This window comes from Sturnus vulgaris, chromosome 23 (assembly GCF_052056855.1).
Source record: "Sturnus vulgaris isolate bStuVul1 chromosome 23, bStuVul1.hap1, whole genome shotgun sequence".
NCBI classification, from domain to species: Eukaryota; Metazoa; Chordata; class Aves; order Passeriformes; family Sturnidae; genus Sturnus; species Sturnus vulgaris.
Genome location: NC_142265.1, coordinates 7,182,612 through 7,209,670, shown reverse-complemented (window position 1 = coordinate 7,209,670; position 27,059 = coordinate 7,182,612). Strand labels below are relative to the sequence as shown.

At 57.0% G+C, this 27,059-nt stretch overlaps 3 protein-coding genes across 4 annotated transcripts in view; 2 read left to right on the top strand and 1 right to left on the bottom strand.

The window, feature by feature from the left end:
- The window catches only part of CBL (Cbl proto-oncogene), a 41,194-nt gene extending 35,151 nt beyond the window's left edge, over positions 1 to 6,043 (top strand). The window contains exon 16 of the mRNA XM_014884671.2: positions 1,858 to 6,043. Coding sequence (XP_014740157.1) covers positions 1,858 to 2,138 — 281 coding nt within the window. The 3' untranslated portion in view covers positions 2,139 to 6,043. The remainder of the gene's footprint in view (positions 1 to 1,857) is intronic.
- MCAM (melanoma cell adhesion molecule) lies at positions 5,745 to 16,984 on the bottom strand. 2 transcript variants are annotated; one of them, XM_088177826.1, is made up of 15 exons: positions 16,885 to 16,984; positions 13,082 to 13,209; positions 12,762 to 12,975; positions 12,567 to 12,637; positions 12,398 to 12,485; positions 12,124 to 12,303; positions 11,918 to 12,045; positions 11,602 to 11,761; positions 11,390 to 11,511; positions 10,979 to 11,117; positions 10,769 to 10,890; positions 10,554 to 10,689; positions 9,829 to 9,973; positions 9,328 to 9,445; positions 5,745 to 8,673 (listed from the first exon to the last, which is right to left on the bottom strand). In XM_088177826.1, exons 1-15 carry the CDS (start codon positions 16,949 to 16,951, stop codon positions 8,644 to 8,646), a joined length of 1,848 nt encoding a protein of 615 aa, XP_088033952.1. In that variant the 5' UTR covers positions 16,952 to 16,984; the 3' UTR covers positions 5,745 to 8,643. The 2 variants fall into 2 exon arrangements, with proteins under 2 accessions (XP_088033952.1, XP_088033953.1); XM_088177827.1 differs by lacking the exon at positions 9,328 to 9,445.
- A 741-nt stretch (positions 16,985 to 17,725) lies between these two features.
- Positions 17,726 to 26,680, top strand: LOC148221364 (uncharacterized). The gene is made up of 3 exons (XM_088177770.1): positions 17,726 to 17,874; positions 24,400 to 24,969; positions 25,207 to 26,680. Exons 1-3 carry the CDS (start codon positions 17,726 to 17,728, stop codon positions 26,225 to 26,227), a joined length of 1,740 nt encoding a protein of 579 aa, XP_088033896.1. The 3' UTR covers positions 26,228 to 26,680.
- The last annotated feature ends 379 nt before the right edge of the window (positions 26,681 to 27,059 follow it).

Here is a 27,059-nt window from a genome sequence, read left to right as displayed (position 1 = left end):
TAAAGCCTCGTGCCTCCGAGAGCCTTTCTGAAAAATGATTGACTTATTCCCTGCTCAGCAGTTCTTAAGGAAGCTCTGAAACTCTTCCTGTTGGGGGTTTTCAGTCTGAATGTGCTGGGGATTTGCCAAGGAGGAGGAATGAGTTTCTTATTCCTTCTGGAACCTCCTGTACCCAGAACCCCTTCCCCCAGTGAGTCTTCTCTTTTCCTGCTTCACCATTCCATATCCCTGACCTCCCTTAGCACAGAGAAGAGTTTCCCAGTGCAGAAAAGTTTGTTATTTTTGCCCCACCTCCCTGTTTCACTTTTTAAATCTGTTCCTGTGTCTGTAGAATTTGGCTGAAAGGGATAAAAAAGGAACAGAGCAAGTCCCAGCCCCCCTCCCAGATGAAGTACTGAGCTTAATCATTGACACTGTGTTTCTACAGCCTTGAAATAACACTGCTGTTGTCCTGCTTTAGGGGTAGGAAAATGGAAAATGTGGAAAATGCTGATTGTTACTGCTGTGGGAAGCAAGGCACTGGTGCAGGCAAGCCTGACTGCTGTGGGATTCATCTTGGCAGATTTATGCTCTCAGGAGCTGGACCCTGCAGTTTTAATTAATGATTTACCAAAATAACTGTCTTAGTAGTTGTCCTTTCAGACTGACCCATGGTCTGTGAAACTTGATCCAGCTCAAGCTGAAACAGCTATTCCAGAAGGCACTTTGGGGCAGAGGAGTGGGCCGACCTTTTTCTCACATGTACAAAAAGCTTTTTATGTGTGAGAAACTTGAATTCTGAAGATGAGGGAGCTGGACTGAACTGTGGTCGGTGAGGAAGCTTGAGGGAATCTGATTCCTGAAGAGCCTTCTCTGTTTTAGGGCTTTTGGTGCAAGTTTTTCAGAAAGGCCCCACAATGCTGCTCCTCTGAGCAGGCTGCATTGCTCACTCTTAAAAAGGGATTGTGTGGACATGATTTGTCTGTTGTACTCCAGTTCTGCTGCCAGAAAACTCTGTAGGGTGCCTTGAGGATTTTTTCCAGGAGACAAATAAATCTTTCTCTAAGATTTCTTTAAGGTGATGTCAAATATCCCCACAAAAGAGTTTCCTGTGATTGGCAAAAAATGCTTTCTGCATTGATACGGGAGGTTAAAACTCAGAAATGGTCAGATGCTGGATGAGCACATTAAACAATGTGTTTTTTCCTTGGAGAGTTTGGTGACTTGTTTGGTTTATTGGCTGTTATTTCCTCTTCCCAGCAGTGCATGATGAGGCTGCAGGGCAGTGTCACATCAGAATGACTCAGGGAAAAGCAGAACAGGCTGAGCTTTATTGATCTGCCATTAGGCAGGGAGAGCTTCAGCAGAGGAAGAGGAGAACATAATTCAGTTGCTGGCCCTTCAGAGAGCATAATTCAGTTGCTGAAGCAATTGTGGTGGCTGAGTTGGGACTGGGTTTGTGCACACAGAGATGAGGGAGCAGCCTCTGCACAGTTAAACTGAGGGGTTCTGTCTGACTCTGGAAGGAAATGGGATGTCTGGTGAATTGAATATTCACTGTGTCATTTTTTCTGATTCTAAGGCTGATATCTGAGCTCTGCTTACACACAGAGATCCTATGTCATTTTTTATATGGTTTTATCTTAATAAATGCGCCTGATGAGCCCTGCTAATTAAGACAAACCTGCACAGCTGTTTTTGCACACAGGAGGGGAAGCTGAGCAGGTTGGGAAGGAGGATAAAAGGGTTGGAGAAAGTGGCAGAGCTCAGTGACAGCTTTTTGAAGTGCCATTTATCCCCCTGATGTCATCTCAGCTTTGTTCCAAGCAAAATTTCCAGATGTTTTCCTTGAAGTGATGCACTTGTTCCTCCCTGCAGGTTTTTCGGACGGCTCCCAAGTCCCCGAGCGGCCGCCAAAGCCACTGCCCCGGCGGATAAACTCGGAGCGGAAAGCCGGCAGCTGCCAAGCAGGAGGAGCCAGCAGCGGGGCCAGCTCCTCCCTGCACCTCTCCAGCGAGATCGAGAACCTCATGAGCCAAGGCTACTCATATCAGGACATTCAGAAAGCTCTGGTCATTGCACATAACAATATTGAGATGGCCAAGAATATTCTGCGGGAGTTCGTGTCCATCTCGTCCCCGGCGCACGTGGCCACATAGCACACGGGCACCTCCACACCTGAGCTGCTGTGGACCAACCGCCTGGGCAGCTGCTGCCCAGCTGTGCACCAAAGGGGAAGGGGGTTCCTTTAGAGACTTCGTGCTGAGGTCAGTCCTGCCTCTTTAAGAGAATCAGTTATCAGGTTTTTGTGGTTCCAGATTTCAAAGCAGTGGGATGGAACGGAGCGGAGCGGTGTTTTATACAGTGTGTGTCTTGGAGTCCTTTACCCCTACCTCTTGTCTGAGAGAACAGATTTATTTCCAGGGTGTTGGTAGACAAAGATGTCGTGACAAGGGATCCCCGAGCTGATGCCCTGGAGGCTGGGGGGGAGTTGTTTCGTGCTGTGAATTTTAAGTGGATGCTCAGAGAAACAAAGTCTCGAGGTTGGTGTGGTGTGTCCTGTGGTTCATGGTACTAGGTTTGGATCTGTTCGCTGCTGTGTGTCTGGCTCAGGCTTTTTAGAGAAGCTGAGAGGTCACTTTCTGCTGGGAATTTATAGGAGACCTTGGAAGAATCGTTTGATTGCCTCCTGTTGGCCGTGGTGTGTCCCTCTTGCCTGTAATAATAGCAGTTATGGCTTCTGATTCCAGTCCTCCCTTGCTGCCTGGACATAGCAGGATGAGCTTCTGTCAGGGGTTTTGATCCTGGCAGTGCTGGGAGTTGGATTTCTCTGTTGTGTGTGTGTGTCTGTGCTCTTGCACCAGATTCCAGCAGCTGGAGGAGCTTGGCGTGGTTCTGAGGGGTGGGAGAGGGAGCAAAGAATTTGAGCAAGAGCAAAGAACTGGGGCTGCTGCTTCTCCTCTCTTAGCCTTGAGCATTTCGTGCTTCAGTGCTCAAATTTGATTTGTGGCCCTGCTAGGCTGGAGCAGCCGTCACTGGACACTCCCATTGCTCTTCCCTAGGAATGTTGCACCTGGTAAATTGGATGTTTTATTTATCTTCATTGCATGGTGGCTGTTGGAGACTAGTGGCCTTCACACTCATTCCTCCAGGGAGCTTTTGCAGGAGCCATCGTCGTGCCAGGGTGTTTTGTGGAATTGGTAGATGCAGCTGATGTGTTTGTTGGAATCTCACCTGCTTTGCAGTCACAGAAATGCAGCAGCTCTCTGCATGGCTATCCAAACAACATGGGGGCTCTCCTTTCCATTTCCATTTTTCTGAGGTATTTCCAGGTCTGGTGTTAAAACAGACCTGGGAAAAAAATTCTGTACTTGTGATTAAATGGTTTTAAAGGTCAGAACTCAGCTGTTGCATTGGAAAAACCTGACTTGCCTACTCAGCTTCTTAATTCTGTTCATACTGGAGGAGTGGATGGTTCCTTTGGAGAGGATTTAGATCCAGGAGGCACAGACAGATCACAGCCTGAGAGGCTCTCGGCCTTTGGAGCATGTCCAGCATTATTTGCATCTCCCTGAGGTCAGCAGAGGTCACCAGGCTGGAATATTGCTGGAGTGATTCTGGCACTTGGGTGCAGTTTGGCCTTTTGAGGAATCCAGAGGCTGGGCCAGATGGCTGCAGTTGGCAGAGAGGCCTTGACGAGCCTTAGCAGAGAAGAAAGTGGGTTTTTTATTAAAGTTGAGATTTCTCTCTAGACCTACAGCTTTCTGAATTGCTGCAGTGGCTTCCAGGCAGGCTGAACTGTCTCTCTTTACTCCCCTCCTTTCTGTAGTGGAGAAAACACTCTCAGACAGGGTGAGGAGATCTCCTGCCATGCTCTGAGACCCCAGCCTTTGCTGTTCTGGGGGCAGTGGGCAGGGCTGGCAGCGGGCAGGGTGCTCTGCAGGGCACAGGGGCACAGCCCTGGGGAAGGAGGGGTCAGAAGAAGAGGAAGAAGAGCTGCTCTTCGTCCTGTGCCCCCAGTGCAGCTGCCAGGGGTGCCAGCCCTGCTCCCTGTGGGATGTTCTGGGCATGTGGGAGCCTCTGGAGGAGCAGGGTGCTGCTGAGGCAGGAGCTGGGGACAGCTATGGCTGTTGTGTCACACTGGGGAGCCTGAGCAGCCAAACAGTCCCTAGTCCTGGAGACCCAGGTGCAAACCCTTTAGTGAGGGGTTTCTTTCCCTCTTTCTCACACTGCCACTCGGCTCTGTGCTGGTTTGGAGCCCTTGGTGTCTGCCCTGCTGGGAGCTCCGTGTGGCTCCTGCCATGGCTGAGCAAGGGCTGAGTCCAGCCAGCTCCAAAGCCTTAACTCTTGTCCTGCCCAGTGTGTGTGACCAGACCAGTGACTCCCTGTCCCCTCCAGGCCCCTCAGGGCAGGCTGGCTGTAATTTCCATGAAATCCTGCTTGGCAGAGCTGTTGCAGGCCTGTCTTTGGGGTCTATGTGCCAAGAGATGTTCCTGTGGGTGTTGTTCTGGGTATTAGAGATTAGAGAGAGCAATCTTTGTGGCATGTATCACTGATTTCTCTGCATGTGTCCTTTCTGTGCACTTGTTTATGTCTCAAACTGATTTAAGAAACTTAAGTCTTGCCTTTTCTTCCTTAGACACGTTAAGAATTTGCTGATTCCACTGAGGGCAGCAGAGCCCTGGCCATGTCTTGTGGCTGTGCTCTGCCAGCTCAATCCAGGCACTGCCCAGTGGATTTTTCTTGTTCTTTCTAAGCCCAAGATTGATTGCTCTTCTTTCCCTTCACCTCCTTCTTCTTTATTCTTTAGAAAACTAACTTTCTGATGCTACTTTAAAAAGGAAAAACAACCCAAATGTCTAGTGCCTTTCTTAAGGGGATGCTGCATGGCCAGGCTGGATCCAAGAATCCCCTCTGGGAAAATGAGCAGAGCTGGACAAGCAGCACCAAAAGTGCTTTGGGAAGGGGTGAACAGGAGAGCAGGAGAGATGGGCAGTGCTCCCTTGGACTCTGACACTGTGTTTTGTAGCATTTCAGCCGTGGAGCTTCTGTGTCTGCACTGGTGCTGTGCCGAGCTCGGGGCCAAGTCAGGAGCGTGGGGTGAGGTTGGTTGGGGTGAAAAATGCTGGGGTTGTCCTCCAGCTGTCCCCAAAAGGAGCAGGAAACACTCCCAAAAGGAGCAGGAAACACTCCCAAAAGGAGCAGGAAACACTCCCCAAGGAGCAGGAGCTGTGGAAGTGGGACGTGCCCTCCTGAGCAGGATCCAGGTGATTTCCTGTGTCCAGAGCCGAGCAGGAATCCCAAATCTTTCCCTTTTTTTTTTTTTTTTTTTTTTTTTTTTTTTTGTGCATGTCCTTGCCCCAGGGGCCAGGCAGGCTCAGGGCCCAGCATGTGGCCTCCTGCACCAGACTGGTGACATTACTGTAGCTAATCCTGAGGCAGGCTCGTTACTGTAAATGTGGTTTGCTTTGTTGGGTTTTTGTTCTTTTTTTTTTTTTTTTTTTCAGTTGAGCAAGAAAAAATGCAACTCCCAGGGCACCTTCTCAAAGGTGCCACTTTAAAGATTAGTGGGGAATAAGGACATTTATTTTTAAAGTTCCTCCTAGAAATCTTCTTGGTTTGAAATTCCCAGTGGAGGAAGAACTGCTGTTACTGTTGTTCTTTCTCACGGTTGACAAATACCAATTTGTAAAATATCAGTGTTAAAAAATGTTGAGATTTTCACGAGATATTTTAAAAAAAAAAGTATAATAGTGTCATTAATATAAAATTATAATAGCAGTATTTAATCCTTTCAGATCTGTAAAGAATAAGGAAAAACAGAAGGTAAATATTCTTACAGAGAGTAGCTGAGCTTTAAGGTTCACTTGGTTTAAAGTCCTCATTTTGTTTGCAGATGCATTGTTAATGTTTAGAGGTTATACTAATGTTATTTATTAATTGTTTCCATCCTTGTATGCTGCCCACTAAGAGCTTCTTTGTTTGGGATTTCATTCACCTGTGTCAGTAAGAAAGAAAACGAAACAAAGTTTTATTTTTAAATAAAATTTCCTTTGTTGTAGCAGATGGTGTGTGTGTGTTGTGGTGCTTCTGTAAGTGCTGAAAAAAAATATTTCAGCATTTCAATCTCCTGGATCCTTTGGAGTTATTTTATAATTATTAGCACAATTATCTGTTAAATTCAAATTTATATTCTGGCCACTGACAGAGGCCAGGAAATATTTATATACAGATTAAAATAATTAAACATATTCTGAGAGAATCAATGAATAAAGGCTCTAATCCATCAGGACCACGAAGGACATGAAGTTACCACCCAGGAAGAGAATCCAAGGGAATCCATGGGAATTCTGCAGAATTTTAAAGTTACTGCATAGAAATTATGGAAATAAATAAATATCTCACACAATTCTCACAGAATTACATGTATCACAACTCTAGAATAAAATTATTAGGACATACTATGTATTATTTATGGAGATCAGAAAATAATTATATATTTGAACACGTTAATTGAATATTCATTGATACCTATTCATATATTACAAAATATGAATATTTTACATACAAAGTAGATCTAATAAATCCAGGCTCCAACATTACAGGGCCACCCTGGCCCAGCTGAGCCCCCAGGACATTTGGGGGCCAGGGGACTTGGGGACAAAGGGGGACACTCAGGTCCCAGGGGTTGAGTGGGAACCCACAAACAGGGCAGGGAGGGTAACTGGGGACATGGGGGATAACTGAACTTGGAAAAAAAAAACCCTTAAAGGAGCCACTGTGGGGTCAAATCAAGACCTGGGGTTACTTGAGGTCATTTGGGGGTCCTGATTGGGGTTACTTGAGGTCATTGGGGTCATTTGAGGTCACAGGGGTTACTTGAGGTCATTTGAATCTCAAAACTGATTTACTTGGGGTTACTTTAGGTCATTTGAGACCCTCTTTGGGGTCATTCGAGGTCATTTGAGGCCCTGATCGGGGTTACTTCAGGTCATTGGGGTCATTTGAGGTCACTCGGGGCCCTGATTGGGGTTACTTCAGGTCATTGGGGTTACTTTAGGTCATTTGAGTCCCCAATAATGGATGAAGGGCTCAGATGAGGACACAGGAGTTAATTCATTATTGTGAGGTGGGGCCAAAGGAGAAGGGGCACGTTGGTGTTTTTATTCATTAGTAGCATTAGTTTATTAATGTTTATTATCAGCTCCTAGAGGCATTAGCATCTATAGTAGTGGTATTAGCTGTTAATACAATCATCAATAAACTCGAATATTAAATTCTATTTACAATATTATATTTTAAGATCCAGTCGTATAATCACCTATTACAGCCTAAAACTAGGAGTATTTATTAGAATAAATAGATTTATTAGCATTGGTAGTAATTAGTGTATTAATTGGGTCCTGCTGGAAGCTCCATGGGATTATGCAATGCCCTTCCCACCCTTCTGTCCATGGGAACAAACTCCACCACTCAGCTTTGAATCCGTACTTTATTTTCACATATATAAAAAAAAAAACCTTGCAAGTATCGGACAAAACAGGAAAAAAAAAAAAAAAACAAAACCAAAAACAAACCCGAAATAAAACTCCTGGAAATGTACACACAATCCAACAAAAATATATATATAAACCAAAGCTTTTGCTTGGACACCACGTGTAGCAGGCGAGGACGGCTCCCCTCTGGTCAGGGCTGGGACACCCAGGGGACAAAGTGGCCAGCAGAGCTCAGGGGATGTGACTGAGAGGCAGGAGAGGCTGGTCCCTCTGGGATGAGGCAGGGGAGGGCTGGCACAGAAGCTCTGGCACGTTCTTGTCCATCTCCCCTGCTCACCGTGGGGCCAGAGGTGCCAGTGAAGCACAGAGAGCAGTTTGACCTGGGGCTGGCATTGGCTGAGCACAAAAAACCCTGAGACGTCACTGACTGGCCCTGTCTAATATTGAATTTAAATCTCTGGGAGCTCTGGGTCCTGTTGGGGCAATACAATAAACCAAATTCAGAGGGGAGAGGGGAGCCCTGCCCCTCGGGTCAGCACAGCTCCAAAACCACACACCCTAAAACCTTTCTGGACATTGGCCCCCCTTCCTTGCTCTGCCAGGTCCTCTCCTCCTGTGGGATCACAGCACTGCTGGGATAAACTGACCCAGGAGCAGCTCAAAGACAAAGCAAAGCACTCAAAACCTCTTAGAGCTGCAAACACTTCTCTAACACACACCCCTTCCACTCCTCTCTCCTCCAACCTGCACCCACTACAGCTAAGGTGCCTCAGACATCCCAAAAACCAAATATCACCAGCCTCTCTGAGCAAGGGCAGGGTAAAAACAATGCATCAAAACCTTCCCACAACATGTACAGAACAGATTACCTGAAAGCCTCAAATCCTTCCACCAAGTAGGGATTAATGGGATATAGTTCTTCCTAATATTGCCGTGGCTTCTCTGGAGTAGTAAAGCGAGTCCAGCTTTGCTGCTAAGGCAACACCTGCAAGCCCAGGGCTGAGGTAATGGCCAGGTGAGTCAGGGAGGTGTCCCCTGCACGCCCAGCACGGTGACACACGGGGGGGGGGTCTCTGGCCGTGCTCCCCAGGGGCTGGAGCAGGGGTGGGAGAAGGCAATCCAAGAGCAGGAAAGGTTTGAAGGAAGAAGCACTTAGGAGATTTCCTCTCTAGTTTCTCAGATCGATGTATTTCTCGCTCTTCAGAAGAGAAAGGGGGAGGGAAAACACAAGGTTAGGGATGAACACAAACCCAATCCTCTGCTGCAGGTGGGGTGGTGGCACTCACAGTGGGGTGGGGGACAGCTGGGGCACCCCAGGGTGGCTGAGCACCCACCCCAAGAGGAGGGGAGGGGAGTGTGAGCTGTGCAGAGCCAGGCAGGGGCTCTAGAGAGAAATAAAACCTCAGTGGGCTCAGGGGCTGGCATGGACAGTGGTGGCCCAGCAGTGACACCGTGAAAAGCTGCTCCATCCCAGCTGAGGGGAAAGCACGTGTCCCAAAAAACTCATCCCAAGATCTCTGCCTCAGAGGACCAATTGCTGCAGCCTCTGCTCTGCCTTCTGGCCAGAGATCTTTCCATTTTAGGCCCCTGGGGAGCCTGGCTGCTGCTCCACTGAGGGAGGCAGAGCCAAGCAGGGCAGGCAGTGGGCACTGCCAGGGAGCAGAGCTTTGTCACCTCCCGGAATTGTCCCTTCCCCTCCCTCCCACGACCCCAGAGAGCGCTGCTGATGGATGATGGAGGCCCGTGCAGGGTGGGCAGTGCTGGAGGAGGGGAGCAAAGCATTACCTGGGTGCAGGCCCGGCCCTGAGCTGGCCCTGGCCCGGGAAGGGCAGTGCCCGGCGCTCTGTCCTACCTGGTCAGCTGCTGCTCTCTTCTCGCCGTTGGCGCCCTGCAGGAGCCCCGCCTCTTCGGAAAGTTTATCTGACTTAACTTCAACTACAATCTTGTCTTTACGGGCCTCTGGCTTTGTGCTAGGGGAGGGAGGTGACAATTTTTGAGACACGTTTGTGATAGCCGGGAGGGCACGTGGCTGGCCGAGCCCTGGGGCTCCATCTCAGGGGATGCTCTGCAGTGGGACCAGGGCTCAGAGAGCTGGGTCAAAGAGACTCCAGCTCACAGAAAGCTTTGGACGGCCCAGGGAGGGGACCCTTGGCTGCTCTACCACTCTGCTGAATCCTCCCTGCATGGCAGTGCCCTGTGGGAAGCTGGAAAAGCCCCCGAGGCCGTGCTCCCACCCCGCTCTGTGCCGGGCAGGGAGCAGCTGGAGCAGTGGGATGGAATGGGATGGGAAGCATGAGTGATATCAAGCACCCCCAGCCCCACGGGCCCCTGGGGGACAGGTGGCAGCGCTTACATGTCCTGCTTCCCAGCACGGCCACACGGGATCTTGCCTTTCTTGTGCAGGAAGTAGATGACAGCGCCCAGCACAGCCACCACGAGGATGGCCACGATGATGGCCACGATGATCACCCCTTGGCTCTCTGCTGTTGACTTTTGATCTAAACACAACAGGGAGAGGAAGAAATTAATGCCTGTCTCACTGTGACCCCCTCCAGTTTCCCTTCTGTATTAGGAAAGGGCCCCTTCTCCCAGAAAAGCTCCAGTGCTTCCCCAGCTGCCTGCAGGGTGCAGATTTCAGTACAGAAATGCTGCTTTGGGGCAGCTTCTGTAGGAACACAGAAATTCTGCTCTGGGCTGCCACGCCCCATGTGCCACAGGAAGGTGGATAACAGGAATTCCTGCAAGGCACCCCTCTGCTTACTTGCCCAGCAGGTTTGGGCTGCAAGAAGCTGCACTTGGTGGCTTTGCTGAGGACAAGCAGAGACCACTGGGGACCGAGCCTCTGCCTCCCTCCTGGCTTGGCAGGGAGAAAAGTAGTGCAGAGGCAGCAGCTGAGCTCCCTCCCCAGGCTAGAGGTGAGCCTGTGTCCTGATGGACACCAGCAGCAGAACGGTCTTTCCTGATGGAATCATCTGGAAGAGCAGGCAGGGAGCAGCTCAGCCACCCCATGACAGCACAGCACGGGGGGACTGACACTGCTGGGGACCCCTAGGACAGAAAGCAGTGCCTGACACTCACCCACCAGCTGGATGTGCTTCTCACTGACACCCAGCTTGTTGGACACCCGGCACATGGCTCCTGCCTGCAGCAGGTCGTGGCTCACCCTCACCGTCAGGTTGCTGGCGATGTGCTGGTTGTCCATGTACTCGTGAGCCTGGGCAGGGCAGGCAGAGCAGGATTCAGTGCCTGGGCAGCCCCTCAGACATCCCAGCCTGGCCCCTCCCAGCTCTCACCGTGCCATTGATGCTCCAGTGGACAGTGGGCCGGGGGAAGGCGATGGCCTTGCAGGTCAGGTTGACAACCTCGTCCTGGCGCACGTACAGCGGGGAGCTGATGGCCACGATCCGAGGCTTCCCTGTGGGCAGGGGACATCAGCACCCACAGCTCTCAGGGAATGGGTGCTGGGCAGGCAGGGGTCACTCTGCAGACAGGCCAGCTCTTACCCTCGACAGCCACAGACACTTTCTTGCTCTGCTCCAGCCCTGGCACGCTCGGGGCCATCACCTTGCAGCTGAAGGTGTTGGAGGTTTCGAAGGTGAGGTTGTTCAGGAAGAGCTGACTCCCTTCCACCAGCTTCTTGCCCTGTTGGGAAGGAACATCCACAGCAATGAACCTCTGTGCCCACATCCCAAAGGGGTTCAGACCTCTCATGCACAGTGCAAATCTGCAAGCACAGGACCTCCCTGCAGTACTGGCCAGGAGGTGATAATATTGGGGTGGACAATGCAGGTCCATGAAAAAGGGAATCCTTCCCCTGACCTCTCAGGAGAGATGGAGCAAGATCCTGACTCTGCCTAATTTGCTGCAAAGCCCAGGCTGAGCCTGAGCATGATGGAACTGGGATCCCTACTCACCTTCTCATCCCTCCACTGGTACCGCAGGCTCACGGGGCTGTGGGCATCACAGATCAGCTTCACACTCTCCCCTTCACGAACAGTTGAGGACGGCTCCATCTTCACATGGACCCCCTCAATGTCTAGGAGAGGGATGGAGACCAGGGCAGAGTGAGCAGGAGAGACAAAGCACCCACCATGAGGTCAACAGGGTCCAGTCCCCTCCCTCTTACAGTTCACAACAAGATCCACAGCCTCCTCTTTCTCTGTCATATCATCCAGGTCCAGGGACTGGCACTTGTATGTGCCACTGCTGCTCTTGTTCACTTCGGGCAGGTTCAGGACCCCGCTGTTGGGCTCTGCCAGCGATGACAGATCCTGCCACTCATCCAGCTGCAGACAGTGGGCACAAAGGAATCCTTAGCCCCACACAGGGCCCCTCCCACCCAGCCACTGCACCCCCCTGCCCAGGAACCCCTGGGCAAGGGACAAGGAGCAACCAGGAGATGTTTGCCAAGGGAGAGGTGCCCTGGTCCCCTCCAGCCTCACGTTTTTCTTAAAGAAGCTGAAGATGGGCGGTGGATTCCCGTCAGCCTCACAGACCAGTGTCACATTGTCCCCTTCCTTCACCAGCGCCGAAGATGGCGACACACGCAGCTTCAGGGTCTCAACAGGGTCTGGGGGCAGGGATGGGCAGAGTCAGTGCCCAGCCCCACTGCAGGGCACCAGCACGGCCCCCCTGGCCCCAGACTCACAGAAGATGTTGACCTTGACCTTCTGTGACTCCAGGGAATGGATCTGTCCCTGCAGCCAGTAGTGCACGGTGCAGTGGTACTGGGACAGGCGGTCGTCGCGGGTGACGGGCGCGTACAGCGTGCTGCTCACCGTGTACAGCCCGCTCGACTCGCGTGTCACTGTCGGTTTGATCATCACCTCTGCAGGGGACACAGCCACACACCACGGCTCCCTTGGGCTCTCTGGGTGCCAGCTCCCTCTCCCGAGCTGGTTGTCCATCCCCACCCAACTCACGGTTCTCCTGGTCGTGCAGCTCCTCCCCGTTCTTGTGCCATGTGATGTTGGGAAGTGGGAAGCTGTTTTTGCTCTCACACTTGGCAATCTGTGGTGGCAGAGACAGCCATGAGCACAGGTTAGGCTTAGCAGGGAGCCTCTCCCTCCCCTGTGTGAAGCCTCTCCTCACCTCTGGGATTTCAGGGCTGTGCACAGAGATGCCTCCTGAGCTGGGCTTGATCTCAGGGTTATTGGGGACCTCTGGAAAGAGAAGCCACCCCACACATATTAGATGGGATGGGATGGGATGGGATGGGATGGGATGGGATCCCTGCCAGCCCTGCAGAGCAGCTGCCCAGCTGTGCTGCCCTCCTGTGTCACTCACTGTAGACGCTGAGCTCAGTGCTGTTCTCGCCCACACCGTAGCTGCCAGCTCCAACCTGGCACACGAAGGTCCTGGCGTCCTGCACTGTCACTGCACTGATGGACAGGGCCTTGTCCTGCCCCAGTAACACCCGGTTCTTGTAGTCCGTGTTGTCCTCCACGGTCTTGCTGGCTGTGATGTGGAACAGCCTCACCTGCTTGTTGCTGCGGTCTATCTGCAAGGTGAGGGGCAAGGCTGGGCTGGGGAGCCCGGCAGGAAGCCCTGGGCTGGTTGCCACCCCAGCCCACCAGCCAGAGCTGCTCTCCCAGGCCAGCACTCACGTAGAACCAGTCGATGTAGGTGTAGGAAGCATTTTCAGGGGTGTAGAAGTTGCACTCGATCCTGGCTGTGCCCCCGACCTCCACTTCCACCACGGCTGGCATGGAGATCTCCAGCTTGCTGGCTGCAGCTGTGGGACAGAATCTGCTGTTAGGGGCAGGAAGAATGGGGAATAATGGGCTGCCCAAGCATAGCCTGTCCCCATCTCCATCCCCCAAAAACTATGGGGCAGAGCCGTGTCTTGTGCTCTACACACTGTGTCCCAGCCCAGCAGGAGTGACAGCCAGGACCCCACTGCCACTCTGCCTTCAGCATCCACAGAGAGCCCATGGGCTCAGGCCAGCAATCCTGCTCCCAAAGACAGGACATAACATGTTGTGCCCCCACCAGCTGTGTCCCCAGGACACCGTTGGGAGGCAGCACATCCCCAGCCACCACTGCCCTGGCACAGCCAGGACTCTCAGGTCCCTGCCACCCTGGCAGTCAAAGCATCCATCCCTGCAGCATTCCCAAGGCTTCCCCTCGCTGCTGCTCCGCTCCCTGCCCAGCTCTGCCCACCCACGGCACCCCTGTGAGCGGAGCTGGCCCATCCCTGCACCCCACCTTCCCTCCCAGCCCAGCCGCCCGCAGCAGTAATGGAGCTGCTGGCCCTGCTCCAGAGAGGCTGGGAAAGGTAATGGCTATTGATCCAGGACAGGGCACGGAGCAGCTTCCCAAGGGATTGGGAGCAGAGCAGCCCCAGCTGGGTGGAGCAGAGAACAAGGGCGGCATCACAGCAAGGCTGGGAGCGCCACTGCCACCAAGCAAAGAGGAGTCTGCATGCCCTGGGCTGGCACACGGCCCTGCAGAGGGGACAACAGCCTGTCCCCAAGCAACAAAGCCAGCCCAGGTATGGGAGCTGGGGACCAGAGGCTTAGAGGAAGCAGCTGTGTCAACATCTCCCTTGATAGCACCCGCTCCGTAACAGCCACCGCCGAGCGACTTCAAAGGGCAGCACCGTGCCCACAAAATGCTCTTTGTTTGCAGTGGGTATGGGGTGGCACAAAGCCAAAATGCAGCCAGGGGCCCTTCTGCCACAGCAAAGGCCCCGACACGCAGGACAAGCCACCTCAGACACAAACACACGTTTTGGCCCTCGCCCATCCCGTCAGTGATTACAGTTGGCACCAGGCAAAGAGGGATGAGCAAATCACGGCACAGCAAAGAAGGTGCTGGAAAAACAGGTGAAAGACCCAGAGATAAGCACCAGTGGGGGACAGGAAACTGGCTGAAATACAAAGGAAAAGATAACTGCACAGGAGGCAGCTGCCCAACCTGCGCGGCCACAACTTGGCTGCCTGCTGCAGGAGGGCACCTGCACAACTGGGCAAGCCTGGGGCTGGGGTGTGTCCCTCTGACCCCGCACAGCCTCGCCTGAGCCCTGGCACTCCGGACTGCAGGCAGCCAGGCCAGACGTTGCCTCTCCATCATTTTCAGACCTTCGGCATGGGCCCCAGGCAGAGCCAGCCCCTGGGAGAGCAGCTGGCCCTCCCCCTGACCCGCTCGGCATGAGAGCCCTCAACCAGGCAGCGGAGCAACCGAAACCATGAGCTCAGAGCTGGAGAATGGCTGGCATCCGGGGCTGGCATGAGGATCACAACCCTCCCAGCCATCCACTGCCCTTGAGGAGGCTGACAGGGTCGCTGCGGCCCCCACCCTGCCTGGAGCAAGGGCTCACTGCTCCCCACTTCATCCGGGACAGGCTGGAAGAGGGACACAAGGGGACACTCACAAGGTCCCCCACAACCCTGTGGACACAAGGCTCGCTTCCAGAGCTCCAAGACCTTTTGCTATGTGCGTGGGCAGGCTAAAGAGGCACTGGGCACAGCCAGCCTGGCACAGCAGGCTCCGGGGACTTGGCGATCCTCCCTTGGGCCCAGCGCAGCTGCAGGTTTGGTGATGGGACCTGGGGAGATCCATCAGCCACGCGTGGAGCAGCCCAGCTCCAGCACCCAGCTCCATCCACCCCAAGTGCCTGGCACAGCTCCAGCCGGAGACCTCGAGATCTGGAGAGGGCGTCTGCAGGGAGCGAGCAGGGAAGGAAGGAGAGCCCCCGTGCCTTTTCCATCTGGCTGGCGGACAGCCGGCCGGCAGCCAGAGCTCCACAAGAACAAAGATTTGCTTTTAGAGCTGGGGAAGGGGGTGGGGAGCAGCACAGTCCCTCGCCAGCCTCCTGCAGAGCCGAGGTGTGCGGGGAGACAGCGAGAAGTGCGGCTGCGTTGGCGGCAGAGCCCCCGGCGCTGAGCCCCCGGCCCGGAGCCCCCGGCCCGGAGCAAGAAGAGAGGCACCACAGGGGTCTGGAGCCGCACGTGGGATGCCTGAGGTTTCCGTGGGTTTGTGTTCCCCTTGCAGGGAAACCAGCTGCGGCCAGATCCCACAGCCACACATGCTACCCTGCTATTCCGCAGCAGCTGAACGGATCCCCGAGCCGGGGTGCCCCATCTCGCACGGAACAGCACCCTGAATTCCTCACAGAGACAAGAAAGAGGCTGCAGAGTCCCAGCCCCACAGGAAGCAGCACCACCAGCAGTACCCAACACCTCTGCCCAGCTGGCATCCTGCTCGGGATGGGGACAGAGCCAGGGCTCTGCTACAGCAGCACCAAAATAACCCTACCACCCTGTCAGGACCCCGTCATGTGCACCTGGAGAGGCAAAGCTCTCAACCCCACCCTGCAGCTCGGTGACAACATCCAGACACCTCTCTAACAGCCAGACCGCGGTGCACAGAGGGATGGGGTGGCTCAGGCAGCCCCGGGGTGGGCTCAGCCCCCCGTTCCAGCAGCCCTGGCTGGGAATGTCTTGGCCGTGGCCCCTTGTGCTTCTGGGAAGCATCAAGCCTTTCACGTGGCTGGGCTTCCAAATACACCGACGCCGCCAACCATTGAGAGACTCCTGGCTCGGTACATGTGCTGTGGGAAGGGGATCCCGGCACGGGATGGGGGTGGGAGCAGCCTGCTCTAGACTCCGATCTGAGCCTGACTTTGGCTCCAACACCTCGGCCTGGGCAGGTTCCCAGCGCCGGGGCCACCTCCGCAGCTCAGCGGGGCAGGGACCAGCCAGCGCACCGGGACCGCTCCCGGGCCCCCGGCGAGGGGAGGGCGGGATGCGGGGAGCGGGGCAGGGCAGGAAGCGCAGCCACCCCCCGAGGGTGAAAATGGACTGGAAAGTGGATAAAAAAAGAAAGCGCGAAAAAAAAGCCAAGAGAAACACAGCGCTCAGGGGAAAACTCCTTAGAAGGAAAGGGGTGGATGCTTCCTAACAACAACCAGATCACCCCGGTGCGCGCTGAACGCACGTGGGTCACCCCTCAACCTGCCCTGCCCTGGGGGGGCTGCGGAGGGGCCCCGAGAGCGGGACAGGGCACCCAGAGCGGACCCGCCCCGCCGCGGATCGCGGGGCCATCCGGGCGGGGACCCAGGCTGGGAAGGGCCGATCCCACCTGGGCTGCCCCGACCCCGCGATCCGAGCATTCCCGGCGCCGCGCCAGGCACCGCCCGAGGGGCGCAGCGCTCCCGGCTGCCGGCCCCGCCGCGGCTCTGCGGGGACACCCCTCCGGCTGCCACCTCGGGGAGCTGCACAGCGACAAAATCCAGCCCCGCACCGCCGCTGCAGCCCCGTGTCCCCCCGAGGGTGAGGGACATCCCTGCCGCGGCTCCGCGGGACCCCGGAGCGCTCCGCAGGTGCGCGCGTCCGCCCGCCCCGCACCGGCTCCGCACCACCCGGCCCCGGCCCCGCACAGCCCAGCCCTTCCCGCAGCCACTCACCACAGCACAGCAGCAGGCAGCAGCCCCAGCCCAGGGCGAGCCCCGCCGGCCGCCGCCCCCCAGCCATGCCCGCCGCCGGCCGCCCGAGACTGAGCGGGGCCGCGGGTGACGTCAGGCGGAGGAGGAGGAGGAGAGGAGAGGAGGAGGAGGAGGAGGAGGAAGGCGTGGTGCCTGCCCACCGCCCGCAGCCGCTTATCACCCCCAGCAGCAGCCGGGTGGGCGCCGTCTCCGCCCAGCCCCGCAGCGCCGTGTCCGGTCCCGCACGGCAGCGCTCGGTTCGGTCCGGTCCGGTCCGGTCCCCAGCACGGCCCCGCCGCGCTCGGGCCGTTCCCAGCTGTGCCGGAGGGGCTCGCAGACCTGCCCGCTCCTGCCTGTCCGGGCGTGCACGGGCTGAGCCAGGCAGACAGCCGGGCGCTGGAGGTGGAATCGCTTACAGACCCAGAGAAGCTGGCTGAAGCGTGGGATGTGTTTTTCAAGAGTGTTTGAGGAATGCCGGCGACCGTCCCTGAGAGTCCAATGTGCAGGTAGCAGTGGCGATAATCAGAAGTGACCTGCTGCCTTGCTCAGCCCCGCTCTGCCCCAAAACCCAGCCGCAGCTGCTAGGTCACCTTTGAACCCACGCCAAACAAGAACAGACTCAAAACAGGGAGGCAAAACACTGTTTGTCATTGTCTGGGCTCCGACAGACACCTGTGGGCGGTTTGGGCTGCGAGGCGGAGCAGGGTCTTGTCCCAGGCAGGTCACCGGGGTCTGCAGGGTTGGCACCCAAGCCCCCGCCGAGCCTCCGTGTCCCCCTGTCCCTCGTCCTGTCCCCGAGGAGGGGCCCCAGGGCATCGCAGCGATGGGCGGCCGAGCCCCCGCGCAGCTGTTGTTGAATGGGGCGGCTGTGGAGAAGCTGCTCCCTGCGGTGGCCGGGGCAGCAGCCTGGCCGGGGGCCGGCCCGGGGGCGGGGGGGCTGGCGGGGCTGCACAAGGCTCCCATTATCCAGGGGTAATCACCCAGCCCGACACAGCCCGGCCCCTCCGGCAGCGCGGGGCAGAGCCGGGAGGAGCAACAACAAACCCCGCCAGGTGCTGCGAGTTGCCCGTAGCCAGCCACGCAGGACAGCCGGCCCCAGTGTCCCTGCCCTGGCACAGCCTGGCTCCGTGCCTCAGTTTCCCTCCGAGCCAGAGGGGCTGTTGGAGGACGAAAGTTTTGTTCTCCTTCAAAGCCGTTTCGTTCCCCCATTCACCCAAAAGTCACAGATTCAGGTTCATCACACACGAGGACAGACCCAGGAGCTGCCCAAACTCCCAGGAGCTGTGACAGTGCCCTCCTCCCGCTCTCAGCTCAGAGACTCTGAACTTCTGCACATCCTTTTCTCTCCTCCACTTGCTTTTCCTGCACCATTCCTGTCCCCTAGCTGCAGGGGCTGCACCCCTCCGACCCTCCCTGAGCCACTCAGGGGCTGGGCTGCAGGTTCCCCAGAGGCACAGCATTCCTCCTGGGAATGTCCCAGCACCTCTCCCTGTGCTGGCCCCCAGCCCCAGCGCTGCTCCCCCGCTGGTGCCATGCCGGGGCCCTTCCCATGCCCTCCTCCACCTCCTCCTCCTCCTCCGCATGCCTGACCAACACTCCCCCACAAGACTTTCCCAGCCAAATACACTCAGTGATTCATCGGAAATGATTAAGTTTTTTCCCCAGGAGATCAGTTGCTTAAAATGGCAATGCTGGGCAGCGATAAGGCTCAGAGCCCTCGTGCTGCTGCTGGACAGGGGAGGCCTCCTCCCTTTGCTGGGAAGAACAAGTGCAAGGGAGCCGTGCCTTCATCCACAGGATGCTCAGGAGCTGCTCTCCGACCCCACAGCCGCAGTTTTGGGATGCTCTCACACCTCAGGGCAGGAGCTCCCTGTGTGTGGTGGAGAAATCCACCCTGAGTGGCTTCCCCCGGCTCAAGGACTCCCTGACAATGTTCTCACTCTTCCTCTCCCTCCAAAGGGCAGGACACAGCACCGGAGGAGCCTCAGGCTCTGCTCTCCTTGGAGGAGGGAAAGGGATGTTCCGCTTGGCACAAAACGCCCCACAAATGCACCCCGAGAGAGAAGGAGGCCCACGGGAAAGCATCCACCAAAGTCAAACAAACAAAGCAGGAGAACTCGGCTGACACGCCCCTGGTGCATTTTGTTCTGGGGCTAACTTTTACTCTGCGTTAAAAATAAAGCAGAATGTTGCTAAGAAAACCTCTGCAGAAAATTCCCAGCAGTTGGAAAGGGCAATGCCAATCCCTGGGGAAAACAGGCTGGGGAGCATGCCACCCTCAGACAGCCCCCTGCTCTCACTGCATGGCTCTGCCTCCAACTGGTCGGGCTTCAGCCTGCTTAACTTTGAAAAAAATTCAAAGTGCTTTTTTTCCCCCCTGAAATGGATGGTTCTGGGGAAGAGGGGTAAGATTTGAAAGCAAGGCATGAACAGATGGCATGAAATCACCCTGCCACGCTGTGTGTGGCACCCGGCGGGCTCGGGGACTCTGCGTGGGGAGCGTGGCAGGCTGGCCACCTTCATCTTCCCTCCCTGCTGCCTGATCCCACGCCTTCTTGTTTATCTGCTTGCTTAATGGATTTGGCTGCAGTCTCCACTCACAGCGATGCGCACAAACCGTGGATGAGGCTCCCGTGTGGCAGTCCCACGCACACAGCTGGGGTGGGAAAGGCAGGGAGCAGAGGTCTGGCTCCCCCTGAGGCACAGAGCATCTCCCACAGCTCTCCCTCCCTGGCAGTGGAGGGAATATCGGTGCCTGGGCCCCAGCAGCTCCCAGCACTCTCCTCCTCCATCCCTCCTGCCACCTCTCAGATGAGGCTGTGCCTGGGCAGGCAGTTCTGCCCCTGGCTGTGGTGGGGCTTTGCCAGTCCCTGGCACAGCTGCTGGAAACCTGGGATCCACAGGACCCTGCCCAGGGCAAGGCTGATTTCCCGGTGTTATCTGAGCATCGCAGGTTGCAGGAATAATCTGGAAGTGTGGCAATTGCATTTGCCTCCTTCCTCTGGCTCCTGCTGGGCCTGGCTCTCTGCAGCCAGAGGGGAGCGATGGCCAGCACGGAGCCAGGCCTGGGGCTGAGCATCCCAGCACACACCACAGCCCCTTCCACCCTTTCCTGCACTCCCAGACAGATCCCTGCTGATACGGGGGCCTTGGGATGCTGCCAGAGGGAGCTGGCCCAGCGTGGGCTGTGCCTGTGCCTGTCCTGACAAGCAGCTCGGCGTGTCCCAGGTGGGACGGGGGCTCTGTGCCTTCCCCAAGCCCTGAAGCCAAGCCCAGAGGGGCCCAGAGGGGCCCAGAGGAGCTGGAGTGGGCTCTGGGGGGTGCTTGGGGTGCTCTGTGCCAGCTGCCCCCAGTGAACCCCACCAGTACCGGTGCCCATGGGCTGGGGGCTGGCCCGGTTCTGATGGCCATGGGCTGGGGGCTGGCCCAGCTCCCTGCAGGTCTCCAGGCTGGATGGAGGGCAGCTGTGCAGTGTGGAAGCCTCTGGCTGTGTTCACCCAGGCCTGCACCTCTTCACACAACACCGAGAGCCACTGCTCCCCTCACCCTCGGGGCACCTTCTGCCAGTCCCTGCTGCTGTATTTTGGGGGGCTCTGGAGCTCACACAAGGCTTTGCACTCTGGCAATCCTCCTGTGTTGTCCAGCCTTTGGCTCTCTGCTCCCTGGGTGCCATGAGATCACTTTGGGGTACCCCTGTCCCACCTCTGCCTCTAGGAGCCCTCTTCGAGGCTGTGTCCTCCAGCTCAGGAAAACGCCTCCTTCCAACCCCCTTCCTCGGCTTGGCTCCCAGCGGCTCCTTTGTGTCTCCCCTCTCCTTCCTCTCCTCTTGTGCAGGGCCTTTCTGTGGGGATTATTAACCATGGCTACGGGGCCTTTGTTCAGGAGGGGCCGGATCGGGAGCTGCGAGGAGGAGCCGGGAGGGTGGAGGAAGGAAGGACAGGAGCAGCGGAAAGGGGGAAGGAAGGTGGGAGGGAGGGGGAAAGGAAGGTGACATCTGGATTTCTGTCACGGAGCACTGCGATTTTTGGAGCAGCTGTGCCGGGGGATCAGCGGATGCAGAGCAGTGGCAAAGCCCCAAAAAGGAGCTGAGCTGGCAAGGGTCACCCAGCCCAATGCAGAGAGCTCAGCACCCTGCCCTGGTGATGGTGCTACTGACAGAAAACAGAAGCAGCACCCCAGGGCTCCAGGACTGGCTTTGAGCACTGGTTTGTGGTGCACAGGGGTGGCAGGGAAGGCTGTGGAGCCGTGCAGCCTTTCCCTTGCTCCCTGCCTCGGGAGCTGCGTGCAGGGCGGATGGACAAGGACAGCTGGGGCACGCCTGGGAGAACCTTATCCAGCTGAGAGCCACTGCCAGGGCACGGGGAGAAGGAGCCCTCTGCCCAGGGCTGTCACTCGACATCCTGGGGGTACAGGAGCCCCACGGCCCGGAGCAGGTGCAGCCCTGGGACAGGGTGGGACAGCCACGTCCTGACATGGCTCACACGTGTTCAGCTGGACTGGTCACGTCCGGGTCCCAGGCTGCTCTCCCAGCTGGGGAGCACTGCAAGCACGGAGCAAGGAGCAGGATATGGGGATGGGAGCTGATAGGATGGCTTGGAGAAGCCAGGAGCTATTAATAAACCGTCCTTTTCCTTGGGAGCACTTCCGAGTCCATCTCCCCCAGTGCCGGCCGGAAAAAGGACCCATTGTGCTGGCGCCGGCTGGGACAGGGCTGGGCACTCGCCCACACAAAGGGGCACACGATGGCACCGGCTCTGGGGTCCGGCCCGGGCTGCCCAGGGGACAGCGAGGGCTCCTGGCCACGCTCAGCCAGCACTTGCCAATGCCACAGCTGAGCAGGAGCGGGCAGGGGGAACAGCCCTGCCCTGTGCTTCTGTCACCCGGCTTTTCCTGCTCCCTGCTGCCAAGGAAGGGACGAGAAGCTGGGATGGGGACACAGCATCACTCCCTGGGCTTGCCTGCAGGGATCTCTTCCTCCTGGCTTTGTCTGCAGGGCTCCCCCAGGACGGCTCATTAGGATCCTCTGTGACAAAGCCCAATGACAGCCTAGCCCCGTGCAGGCCCAGCTTTGGGGGAGCCCCTCTTGCAGGGGATCCCTTTGGAGATCCTTGGAGAAGGTTCCCTGTGGAGAGGGGTGGTGGCAGCCAAGGGCTGACTGGGATAAGGCAACAAGCAGGGCACAGTCCCACAGCACTGGGGACACAATGGAGCACCAGGGCCCAGGGGAGCCGTGGCTGGGCTGGCCAAGGAGGAATTTCTTCTAGCAGGACTTTCCCATGGAAGAGCGCTTGCCTTTCCCAGGGCTGTCTGGCCATGCTCCAGGAGGAGATAGATAGCCCAGCTCCCATCGTGGAGACACACGGAGCCCTCCAGAAACGCGGCGAGCAGCCCTCGTGCTCCTGCTCTCGCCCAGGGCTGCAGGCTGAGCAAAGGCAGGGAAGGCTGTGGCTGCTAGGCACACCGGGCTGGGCTCCCTGCAGCTGCACATCCTTCCTGAGGGCTCTCCCCAGCAGCCTGGGGCTGTTCCCTGCCCGTGGGGTACGTGCTGTAGGGATTCCATCGCCTGCCCCTCTAAGGGCAGAGGAAGAGCGAGCCACAGCGTCCTGGAGCGGAGCCCGAGTGGGGCCGGGGGATTTTCCGGAGCGGATGCAGCGAAATGAGCCATTGTTCCATTGTGGGCTGCGAGCACGGGGCTGCAGGAGCAGCCTGGGGCTGCCCCGAGCTGGGCAGGGCTGTCCTCAGGGGACCCGAGGTAAGGCTGCTGGCAGTGGCTCTCGGGGCTGCCACACGCCCTGGATGAGCAGGGCACGGCACCCTGGGGATGGTGCCTGCTGTTCCAGCAGCTGGGAGCAAACTGGGAGCACTGGAGTGATGCCAGCGGCACCCACACTCCAGAAATTCCCTCAGGATATGCCCAAAGAACAGGGAAGGAAAGGCAAGAAGCTGGGGCTGAGGAATTCCTTCAGGTATGCTGGGCTCCAGAGAATCCCTCAAGCACTGGGACACCCAGCCCTGGAGTTGTTCCCTGCCTTCCTCTGCTTCCAGATCAATCCAGAAGGACTCAGCTCTGGAGCTGGCATCCCCGGGCTGCTGTTTTTCTGGAATGCAGGGTGAGCTCAGCAGCGGGAAGGGAGCTCAGAGTAGTGATGCAGCAGCCCCGAGGCCGGGCTCGGTGCCAGCACAGTCATTGCTCCTTTCTCAGGGCTCCTGCCTTGCTGCCCGAGCTGTGGTGCTTCCCTCCTTGGCCCCACATTGGCCTGAGTCTCCTGGGCTGCACATGGCTTTCCCCTGGGTCATCATCCACCGCACTCGCACTCTCCTTCCTTAAAAAGCCTTCAGCTGGATTCTCCTCAACTCGTCATCACCTTGAGGGCAGCAGGGCTGGACCATCCCCTGAGGCAGAGCAAAGTGTTTGACAGCCCCAGGCCCTGGCTGGGATCCAGCAGGGAGGGCAGGGCCTGCTCCAAGTAACCTTGATCTGAGCCACGACCATGTATTTATATTTGGATCTCCTGCAGGAAACTGCTTGGTGGAGTGAGAACAGCACTGTACTGTCCCAAACAGGCCCAAGGGATCCTGCTGGCAAGTGCACACCTTCCCTGTGCCAGGGCTGAGGCTGGCACAAACTCATCTCATGCATGGACACTGCAGTCCATGGGTGCCCCCTGTGCTGTTTGGAACCAGGGTCGGGGGCTGACATCAAGCCCTGTCCATCCCTGCACGGTGCCTGCTCTGGCCTGGCTCCTGAACCCCATCCCATCACTCCATCCCTTGTCCCAAATTCCTCTCCAACTCTCCTGGTGCCCCTTTAGGCACCGGAAGGGGCTCCAAGGTCTCCTCCTCCTTCTCTTCTCCAAGCTGGACACCCCCAGTTCTCCCAGCCTGGCTCCAGAGCAGAGCTGCTGCATCCCCTGAGCATCCCCGTGCTCTCCCGTGGGACTGAGGGCAGCGTTAAATGGGATTACAGGAATAAATTCTTCCCTGTGAATGTGGTGAGACCCTGGCACAGGATGCCCAGAGTAGCTGTGGCTGCCCCTGGATCCCTGGAAGAGTCCAAGGCCAGGCTGGACGGGGCGTGCATCAATCTGAGATATTGGAAGGTGTCCCTCCACCATGAGCTTTTCCTCTTACCATAGTGGTCCAGCAGGTCCACTTCCACAAAGAGATCAGGAATTACTTCATTATTATAATACTGATTTATATATGCATATTCATTTCTTTATCATTAGAATATAACAGCATATAATTGAAATAAAAGCATATTAATTAACTAACATTAATTTTTAAAAGCGATATTAATACTATAGAACGCTATTATATATATATATATATAAAATATATATATAAAAGACTTTATATATATATATAACTACTATATAACTTCATTGCCTGTCCAAAAAAAAACTTCCAAAACCCAACGGCGCGCGCGGGAAGCGGAGCTGCCGCGGGACAGCGAGCTCTTTAACCGAGCGACACCCGGTGTGACCCCTCCGACAGCCACTCCCCGGCCGCCTCCTGTCCCGCGGCGCTCGCCAGCACCGCTCCGGCGACGCCCACCGCGGAAGAGGCTGCGAGCGGCCGGAGGGAGCACGGGGGGAAAGCCATGGACGAGCCGCTGGTGTTGAGGCGAGGGCTGCGGCTGCTGCGGGACGGGCTGGAGCAGCTCTTCTGCCTCAGCCTCTTTCTGTGCTGCGGGCTGCTGCTGGCGCTGGTGTGGTGGCCGCGGGATGTGCTGCCGTGGCTGCTCCTGGTCGCGCTGCTGGGGCCGCAGCTGGGCGCGCTGCTGTGGCTGCTGCTGTCCGCGCTGCTGTGGCGACCGCTGGCCGCGCTGCTGTGGTTGCCGCTGGCCGCGCTGCTGTGGCTGCTGCTGGGTGCGCGGGCGGGGCTCGGGCTGCTCAGAGGCACGGAGTCGCCGTCGGAGCTCTTGGGGCTGTCGGCTCTGGCCAAGTGCTGCAGGCAGGTGCTGCGCATCAGCACCTTGCTGCTGATGGACCTGGTCAAAGCGTGCCTGGCTGGCGCACGGAGCCTCTTCACGCTGCTCGCCGCCCTCTGGGACTCGCTGGCTGGGTCTGTTCGCAGCGTCAGGGAGCGGCTGGCCCCGTTCCTGGCGCGCGTGGCCGGTAGAGCCACTGCCGTGGCCATCCGGCTTTGGCCGCACTGCCAGCTGACCTTCAAACTCCTCTGTTCGGCCACTGTGGTCTTCATCAGCGTCTACTTCCTGGTTTACAACCTGACTGTTGTGCGTCACAGCGGTGCCCAGAGCCTCCACACACTGTCTGTCACCCTCTGGGATTCACTCACCAGTCTTGTTTCCAGGGTCACTGACCTGCTGGCAGCGTTCCTAGCACTTGTGTCCAGTGGTGCCATCACCGTATCCACGCTGCTCTGGTGGCCTTGCCACATGGCCTTTGAGCTTCTTGGCTTCATCACCAAGGTCTTCACCAGCATCTCCTTCCTGCTCAAGAGCCTGCTCAAGGGCCTGCTCAAGAGCCTGCTCAGTCTGTGTCTGATGGGCAGACAGTACCTCTCCATGCTGCTGGACATCCACTGGGACTTGCTGTCCAGTCTGATTCTCGGGGTCACCAACGTGCTGGAGTACCTGTCCAGCGCCCTGTATATCCCGCTGTGGTTGCCCTACCAGCTGGCCCTCATGCTCCTCCCCTTTGCCACACAGGTCTTCACCAGCATCTTCTTCGTGGGTGTTTACATCCTGAAGTCGCTCTTGTACATTGCATTTCCCATTGTCATTTACAGTGCCATTTACTACAATCGGGAGGTGCTGTGGGTGCTGAAGAGACGCGTGCTGAGCTCCTTCCACCGCCGGCAGCGGGATGTGAGGCGGCTCTACCAGGGGGCCGTGCTGACCCTGGCCAGGGCCAGGAACTCCCGACCCTGGCGCAGGCTGGTGGACTGGGTGCTGCGGGTGACCAGCAGGAGCCAGGCAGGCAGGAGGATGAACCAGGGAAGGGACCAGCTGGATGCAAGTCAGGTGCCACAACCACCTGCTGGGGCAGGGCAGCGTCCCCAGATACCCAGGGAGGAATCAGGCACATCCCAGTGGAAAGCCTCGGGGAAGCAGCAGCTGAACGCCACAGCCGGGAACGCCGAGGGAACCCCCGACAACGACCCCTGGGTGCTGCTGAAAGAACAAGAGGAGCGTAAGAAATGTGTCATCTGCCACGACCAGACCAAGACAGTCCTGCTGATGCCCTGCAGGCACCTGTGCCTGTGCCAGGAGTGCACAAAGGTGCTCCTGCAGAAGGACAAGCACAACTGTCCCCTGTGCCGCCAGGAGATTGAACAGACCCTCACTGTCTACCTGTGAGCCCACGAGGGACTTGGGCTGTTTTCCAGGAGGTCAAGGGCACCCCTGTCTGCACTTCCCAGAGCTGCCGAGAGCAGCTTCCAAAGACCTGTGTTTGGTGCTGGAAGGGCAGAACGCTGTGGGGTGTCTGCTGGTCACATTTGCTGCCTAACTAGGTTGTAGCTCTTGCTAGCAAGCACAATACTGATCTCTGCAGCAGGCCGGAAGAGTTACCTGTTTTTTCTTGACAACTTTTAGTATTCCAAGGCCTGTTGATTGCCTTGGGCCTGGAGCAGCACAAGATCCACAGCAGGGCACAAAAGGAGGTCTGGTCCCTCCTAGCCACCTTATCCTGCTGAGAGCCACTGTCTGGCCACAGGGGGACAGAGTACTCTGTGGTCTCCCAAGATTTGTAGAGGAGCTGACAGGGTGGCTTGGGGAAGCCGGGAGCTATTAATAAACCGTCCTTTTCCTTGGGAGCACTTCCGAGTCCATCTCCCCCAGTGCCGGCCGGAAAAAGGACCCATTGTGCTGGCGCCGGCTGGGACAGGGCTGGACACTTGCCCACACAAAGGGGCACACGATGGCACCGGCTCTGGGGTCCGGCCCAGGCTGCCCAGGGGACAGCGAGGGCTCCTGGCCACGCTCAGCCAGCACTTGTCAATGCCACAGCTGAGCAGGAGCGGGCAGGGGGAACAGCCCTGCCCTGTGCTCCTGTCACCCGGCTTTTCCTGCTCCCTGCTGCCAAGGAAGGGACGAGAAGCTGGGATGGGGACACAGCATCACTCCCTGGGCTTGCCTGCAGGGATCTCTTCCTCCTGGCTTTGTCTGCAGGCTCCCCCAGGACGGCTCA

What these genes read in the sequence shown, in the direction of transcription:
- MCAM (XM_088177826.1), bottom strand. Translation starts at nt 16,951, where the DNA reads ATGGCTGGGGGGCGGCGGCCGGCGGGGCTCGCCCTGGGCTGGGGCTGC. An exon ending in GGTCAAGGTCAACATCTTCT is followed by an intron (nt 12,046 to 12,123) that starts GTGAGTCTGGGG and finishes CCCTGCCCCCAG; the next exon opens with ACCCTGTTGAGACCCTGAAG. An exon ending in CGTGCTGGGAAGCAGGACAT is followed by an intron (nt 9,446 to 9,828) that starts GTAAGCGCTGCC and finishes TCCCTCCCCTAG; the next exon opens with CACAAAGCCAGAGGCCCGTA.
- LOC148221364 (XM_088177770.1), top strand. Translation starts at nt 17,726, where the DNA reads ATGGGCGGCCGAGCCCCCGCGCAGCTGTTGTTGAATGGGGCGGCTGTG. An exon ending in AAGGCTCCCATTATCCAGGG is followed by an intron (nt 17,875 to 24,399) that starts GTAATCACCCAG and finishes CCCCTCCGACAG; the next exon opens with CCACTCCCCGGCCGCCTCCT. An exon ending in CTCTGGGACTCGCTGGCTGG is followed by an intron (nt 24,970 to 25,206) that starts GTCTGTTCGCAG and finishes TTCACTCACCAG; the next exon opens with TCTTGTTTCCAGGGTCACTG.